The sequence below is a fragment of the Trematomus bernacchii genome, unplaced genomic scaffold (genome assembly GCF_902827165.1).
Source record: "Trematomus bernacchii unplaced genomic scaffold, fTreBer1.1, whole genome shotgun sequence".
Taxonomy (NCBI): Eukaryota; Metazoa; Chordata; class Actinopteri; order Perciformes; family Nototheniidae; genus Trematomus; species Trematomus bernacchii.
Window position 1 is genome coordinate 27,279 of NW_022987577.1, and position 7,616 is coordinate 34,894.

General features: G+C 41.4%; 1 protein-coding gene across 1 annotated transcript; it reads right to left on the reverse strand.

The window, feature by feature from the left end:
* Nucleotides 1–3,472: 3,472 nt before the first annotated feature.
* Nucleotides 3,473–5,197, reverse strand: LOC117479818 (tripartite motif-containing protein 35-like). Its single transcript, XM_034126909.1, has one exon. It carries the CDS (start codon nt 5,114–5,116, stop codon nt 3,731–3,733), a length of 1,386 nt encoding a protein of 461 aa, XP_033982800.1. The 5' UTR covers nt 5,117–5,197; the 3' UTR covers nt 3,473–3,730.
* Nucleotides 5,198–7,616: the final 2,419 nt, after the last annotated feature.

Sequence of the window (7,616 nt, forward strand, 5' to 3'; positions counted from 1 at the left end):
TCAAATGCAGCACTGAGATCTAATAATACTAACACTGAAGTTCTGCCACTGTCTGTGTTTAAGTGGATGTCATTGAAGACCTTTACAAGAGCAGTCTCAGTGCTGTGGTTTGGACGAAATCCTGACTGGAACACATCCAAACAGTTATTTAAATGCAAGAAGTTACTCAACTGTTGAAATACTACTTTTTCAATGATTTTACCTAGAAATGGCAGGTTTGATATTGGCCTGTAATTGTTCATTACTGAGGCATCTAGATTATTCTTTTTTAAGAGCGGTTTAATGACTGCAGTTTTCAGGGCCTCTGGAAAAATACCTGAGTGAAGAGATGTGTTTACTATATGAAGTAGATCTGAGGCCATGCAAGGAAAAACATCTTTGAAAAATCCTGTTGGAATAATATCAAGGCAGCAGGAGGAGGATTTCAGAAGTTGAATAATGTCCTCTAAGTTTTTACCATTAATCTGATGGAATTGTGTCATGGTGTTTGAATTGATATTAGGTGGACATAGGGACAAAACATTTGCTGTACCTGATGTAGAGGCACTGACTGCTTGTCTAATTTTCTGAATTTTGTCAGTGAAGAAGGAGGCAAAATCATTGCACGCCCTGGTGGATAGAAATTCAGAGGCTACTGACACTGGGGGGTTAGTTAGTCTGTCGACGGTAGCAAACAAGGCACGTGCGTTGTTTTTGTTTTTGGTAATGATGTCAGAGAAGAAAGACTGTCGTGCCTTTTTCAATTCCAAATTATAAAGGCCAAGTCTCTCTTTATAGATTTCAAAGTGAACCTGGAGATTTGTTTTTCGCCACCTACGTTCAGCTTTTCGACACTCTCTTTTTTCTGTTCTCACGGTCATGGCCTTTCTCCATGGAGATATTTTCTTGCTAATCACTTCCTTTACCTTAGTTGGAGCAATGGTATCTATAACATTTTTAATTTTTGAATTAAAATGATCTACTAGCTCATTTACTGAGATGTTAGCAGGGGCAAGTGTGGATGAGAAATTATGAGTAAACATTTCCCTAGTATTTTCAGTTAAATATCGCTTTGTGGTTACCTCTTTCTGAACATTTTTGTGAACAGAAATAGAGCTCTCAAAGAAAACACAGGAATGATCAGAGAGTGCAACATCAGTCACCACAACCTTTGAGATATTCAGACCCTTTGAGATAATTAAGTCCAGAGTGTGCCCCTTATTGTGCGTGGGCTCCGCCACATGCTGAGTCAGTCCATAGTTATCAAGAACACAAAACAGTTCTTTAGCCCCTCTGTCCTGGGGGTTGTCAACATGGATGTTAAAATCACCAACAATGACTAGACGGTCAAAGTCAATACACACTATAGACAGCAGTTCAGTAAAATCATCAAAAAAGCTTGCACAGTATTTGGGTGGTCTATAGATATTTAGGAACAGAGCTCGAGAGGAGCATTTCAGCTGAAGGGCCACATATTCAAAAGAAGCAAAGTCCCCATAAGATGTCTTCCTGCATTGAATGGAATCATTGAACAAAATAGCAACTCCACCCCCTTTCTTATGCATTCTTTCCTGACTCATAAAACTAAAGTTGGGAGGGGTTGATTCGATAAGAACAGCTGCACTGTTATTTTGTTCAATCCAAGTTTCCGTTAAAAACATAAAATCGAGATTGTGCTCAGTGATAAAATCATTGATTAAAAATGTTTTTCCTGCCAAAGACCTGACATTTAATAAAGCTAGTTTAAGTTTGTTAAATACACTATCAGTAAAAAAATTTGTGACAAGCTGTGGCTGACATGGAATCACTGCTAAATTTGATAACCTCACACAAACGTTTGAGCACTTCCTGTTTCTAAGCTGATTTACCGCTCTTAATCTATTACCTATCAACACAGATATCGGCAAAGCTACTGGCAGGCAGGGCCCCGGCATGTGCTGGAAAGAGTTGAGAGTGCCATATGCCCTTGAGCCTGGACCCAGCACATATCAGTAAAAGTTTGTTGCGTTTTGTACACACACATCCTTATCAGGCTTCGGAGACTGCAGATGCTTTCTTGAAGGGATGGGAGGTGGTTGACATAGGCACAGTGATGAAGACGGGGGAGATGGTGCGCGTCTCTGCTTCGGTGATTTTGGTGGGCGTCGTTGAGGGGCGGGGGTAAAGGACATGCTGCCAACCCTGCATCTCGCCTTCATGCGGTCATCGAACTCCAGGGGGGAGGGCGAGGGTGAAAGGGTGAGCGGAGAGTAGAGAGAGCTGGGAGATGAATGAAGAGTATCCTCCAAGGCGTTGACAGGGGGGGTGACGGGCAGTGGAGACTCCTCCATTTGTGTCATAGGTCTCCCATAATCAGAACATTCCTCAGGCGGGTGCAGTGATACTTCTTCAGGGTTTTCTGCGCAATGTGTTGTGTCTTTCTCCTGTTTTGATTCCTCTTGTCAGTACTCTTCAAAGGGTTCACAAAATATGACTACTACTCTTACTGTTTAACATTTTGGGTTACTTAATGTTACTTCATGTTAAGGCTAATACAAATGACAAGGCTGTAATGCTAACTAACCTGCTAGCTACTAGCTAGCATGATCCACACACTCCTGGTCCTTTCATCAGACGGGAAGCGAAAGAACGAGCAAGACCCATTGCTGGTATAATAACAACCTGGTACTAAGCACACAGGCATCTTGTTAAAGTTATCTTATCTTAGCCAGCTGATCTTAGCTATCTCTATTGTGGAGGAAAACAATTGTGACATCACTTACGCGACTCTGGGATTTGTAGTCTTTCTAGTTGCGTATTTTTCATAGTCTTATATTTCAACAGTTTTACGACAAACTGTGACTTTTTTGACATGGAAATGATTTTTTAAGATTGACAAACATCATATGTGTAATTCATGGCACAATTCAAACGGGATCGAAAGATAAGTTTTCTCTCTCCATTGACTTCAATACATTATTTTTCCGAAATAAGGTCCCATGGGGCGGAAGTAGATGGGCGTGACTTCGCCACTCTATTTGAACTCCAGCAGCATGTTTTAACAGTGAACAGTGCAGAGACACTGCCCCCTGCTGGCCGGAGGACACGTGTGCAGCTTCACAAAGAGAAAAGGTGCATCAAAGTTTAAAGGAACATCAAATCAGGTAAAAACCAAACAGTCTGTCAGAACTCACCTTTTCAGAACTGCTTTAATGAGGGATGTGTTTTATTAATTTGTTTATGTTGTTTTTCTGAGATGTTCACTATTTAAGTGCCTTTGACTTTCACTCTATTATTATTATTATCATTATAATTATTATTATAAATATTAAAGTGCCAGGGTATATCTCAATAAAATAAACATGATTTAAAAAGATAAAATGCATTGATTGTCTTTTAGTTTTTTTATTAGAAAGCACATTTTCTAATTGCTCATCAACCGTAAGGAATGTTTTTATATGTTATTTATTAATACATCATCAAAATACACAAAATAAGAATTAAACATTATTTAGTTTTTTACTTTTTGTAGAAACCAAACCCCACAAAGTTCATTAATAACATAAAGTCTTCAAAGATATGAAGTATTTATTATGACAGTAATAACAGTGTTCAGGCCTTTTATTGCCCCGTTTAAAACGTGTGTTAGACATTCAGAAGAATACACTTTGACATGACAGAAACCATCTTACATAATTCATGAAATAATAAACAGCTGTGTGTGTGTGTGTGTGTGTGTGTGTGTGTGTGTGTGTGTGTATATGTATGTTTTCTATTCCTGTTGTTCTACCCTCACTGAGACCTTCATTGGTAAAATCTGCACCGGGCTAAGATCATGATTGTTAATGTATGGAAACACCCTCTCAGTGAAAGTGTGTGTGAAGGTGTGTATGTGTGTGTTAGTCTCAGGATCAGAGAATGACAACTTTCCTCCGTCCCAGTCCAGATTCACTCTGACCCTCTGGAGCTTCTTCTTAAATGGGAGAGGAGTTTCTGGATGTGACGGGGAAAGTGCAGAGTATTTACCACCATCAGGACGTATTCTCCATAATCCAGGCTCTATATCTTCCTCCCACTTGACAGACTCTGCTAACACACCCAGTGCCCAGGCTGTATAGTCTCCAACCTGGACGTCCCAGCTGTGAGTCCCTGAGTCAAAGCCCTCAGAGCCCAATGAGTATTGACCATGTCTCTCTAAATAATAAGGACGTTGCTGTTTCTCTCCTTCCCTCACGCTGGTCAGATCTTCAGACAGGATGGATAATGGACCAGCAGTGTTTGGGTCCAGGATCACAGGGTGATATGACACCATGTCCTTCATCTTGCTCCAGATGTTGAAGCTGAGGTTGCCCAGGTGTTTGGCCTGGTCTATCAGAGCTCCTGAGGGCAGCTGTGGATCCTCCAGCAGGGGGCGCTGCAGCCTCTCCACTGCAGCCTTGTAGTTGTTCAGGAAGGAGACGTCTTCAGCTCTCAGCTCCTCCTCTGTGGCTCTGACTATGTGTGAAAGAGCTGCTATCTCTCTGCTCACAGCCTCCATCTTCTCCTCCATCATCTCCCTCTTCTGCTCCTCTTCCTCCCTCAGTGCAGCCATCCTGGCCTCCTCTTCCTCTTCTAGAAACTGGTGAAGCTCTTTAAACTGCTCCTTAATCTGCCTCTCTGTGTGTTGAGCCTGGACCTTCATGTGTCTTGATGTGTGATCAAAACGCCTGTTATGGTCTTTAAATTCTTCTAACTTCTCCTGTAAGGGCACCAGAGATGTCTGGAGCTCCTCTTTGAGATCCTGTGCAGCTTCATCGACGGGTCTGAATCTGTGGTTGTTGTGTGTTCTTGAATCTCTGCAGACGAGACACACTGGCTGCTGATGGTCCAGACAGAAGAGTGTGAGTTTCTCAGAGTGCAGACTGCAGAGAGCCTCTGGAGATCTCTGATCTCTCTCCTGTAGGAAACTCTCACACAGGTTCTTTAGCACCAGGTTAGAAGGGGGTCGACTCTTTGAAGATCGTCTCTTACAAAGTGGACACTCACGTGATGGTTTCTCTCTCCACCAGCTCTGCAGACAGTCTCTACAGAAGCTGTGGCTGCAGGACAGGACGACAGGATCTTTAAAGACTTCATGGCAGACAGAACAGCAGAAACCTTTCTCTAATCTGGAATCCATTTATTCTCCGAGTGAAGCAGAAAACACAGCAGCAGCCGCTCCCTGTCCCTGAAAGTTACTTCCTCTTTGACTTCTGGTAAAACTCTGGTCCGTCTGTCCTTGTGTGTGTGTGTGTGTGTGTGTGTGTGTGTGTGTGTGTGTGTGTGTGTGTGTGTGTGTGTGTGTGTGTGTGTGTGTGTGTGTGTGTGTGTGTGTGCGCACATGTGCGTGTGTGTGTGTGTGTGTGTGTGTGTGTGCGCACATGTGCGTGTGCGTGTGTGTGTGTGTGTGTGCGCACATGTGCGTGTGCGTGTGTGTGTGTGTGTGTGTGTGTGCGCATGTGCGTGTGTGTGTGTGTGTGTGTGTGTGTGTGTGTGTGTGTGTGTGTGTGTGTGTGTGTGTGTGTGTGCACGCATGTGCGTGTGCGTGTGTGTGTGTCGCTCAGAATAAAAACCTGTTTCCTGTTTTGTCTCAGTCATGTGATGGGTGGAGCTTTATATTTCTGTATGTTTGCATGTAGAGGGGGTTAAAACAGGGAGAATGAGAAGCATAACCATTCTTAATAACCCAACATTAGTGGGAAAGGAGGGACTGTTAAACATATCAAGTTAATTTAGATTAAAACAGTAAAGTTATAATGTGTGGCCGTCATTGAGAATATTATTTGTGTGGTTGTGTGCTTAACTGATAGCAGTCATGTTGTCATGGCAGCTTAATGCAGCACTGCCTGCCTGCAGGGATAATGATCAGAAAACAAATAAAAGCAGCGACCTGTAAGTTTCAGCCAGTTAAAAATGGTGTTAATGGCTGAAGGAAGTACAAAAGCTGGTGACACACTAAGGAAATCCATTCACTTTGACAGTATCAGCTAGGAGCTAGGAAGCAGCATTATGAAGACTCCACATTTTCTGTAGAGACTTTAGCGAAAACAAATTGCGTATGATGGCGACAGAGTAGGGAGGGACTTCCACAGGCCGGCCGAATGCTGATTGGAAGATTGTGTTGCTGTGTAATAAAATGTATTGCCACATGACGTTCGGGGCTCTTGTCCGGAAATAGTGGTTACAGATTACAGTTTTGCTGCCTGTAATTTCTATGATGTGACGGAGTCCTTGGCCAAGCAAAATATATATCTTTTGCTCTCTACACAATAAATAGTTAAACTTAGAAGTTGTCTGTCTTTTCTGGAATTCTGAACCCAACACAACCCAGAACTCTAACTTGCCCTATCTAATTTTTATAATCAGTCTTCAAGCCTCATGGACACTTAACAGATTTAGCGACTTCAGCAGCATGTCATGTTAGCATAAAAACCTCAATTATAATAATGTCATGCCAGTGTGCTTTAATGCATCTGTGCAAAGACAAAGACAGACATTTGACAATATCTCACTTACCACTTAATTTGATTTATTTGATGACTTACAACAATTGATTATGTACCTGAAAAGGTGGAAACTTTTTTAAAGATTGTTCTACTTATTTGTCTTGAATAATTAATAAGTTAATTAATTATTATTATTATTAATACAATCATTATTGCAGGCCTGAGCAACGACGGAGTCGAGGTGAAGAACCTGTTGAAAGTTATTATTATTGGCAGAATTCATCGCGTTTGTTGAGGGCCCAAAGGTGCTTCAAAGCTGGACTTTTCGGCACATTATTTTTGGGGTCTCATTTATTGGTGCACGCAAAGGGGCTCTATAGTGCTTCATACAAAATTGCTACAATTGAGCCCCTCATTGTTGTTTCATCTACAAGTCTGTTATTTAGTAGGAATATGTAACGTGGTGAGACAATAGACTGGGTGAGACCATAGACTGTATATATAAATGCACAAAAAAGCCTCTTCGCGGCATATCATAACCCAACAGGAAGTCGGCCATTTTGAATTTTATATGCAATATAGAGGCAGATATACTGTATGTCTTAAGCAGTGCGGCCCGGGTACTCACCAGCACACAGAAATCCCAACCTTCTCAATGTGCTCTGGAAAAAGATGACATGCACAGGAGGTCTCACTGTAGCCACGCTCGAAGAACCAACTCACACAAAGCAACACTTGCTGATTTTTAATCTAATCTTTAGACTAATTATCATTACCAATTTTTTATTTTTTTTTCAGTACATGCATTTTTATAGTTGCACTTGTTTTCGCTTTATGTGGAGCACCTTGAGAGTTTGCTGTTTTTCAAAGTGTGCCATAAAAATAATAAATAATTGTAGTTATTATGAACAACAGTGTAGTAGCAACCTGTCAATCACAAGGTAGACCTGTCATTAAACATACCCTGCGTTTATGTCTATTATTGGTATATATACTATACATTTTAATCTAAATGGGACCATCATTTACTAAACGAACATCATGCTGTATTAACGAAGACTTGAAACTAGAGATGGAGGCTGAGGTAACAAATCAAGTGAGAGGTAGGCTCGTTTTCTTATAGACTTCCATAGGTTCTGACTACTTTTTGCAACCAGTAGAATTGCCTCCTGTTGGATCTCATCTTAGAGAGAA

What these genes read in the sequence shown, in the direction of transcription:
- LOC117479818 (XM_034126909.1), bottom strand. Translation starts at nt 5,116, where the DNA reads ATGGATTCCAGATTAGAGAAAGGTTTCTGCTGTTCTGTCTGCCATGAA.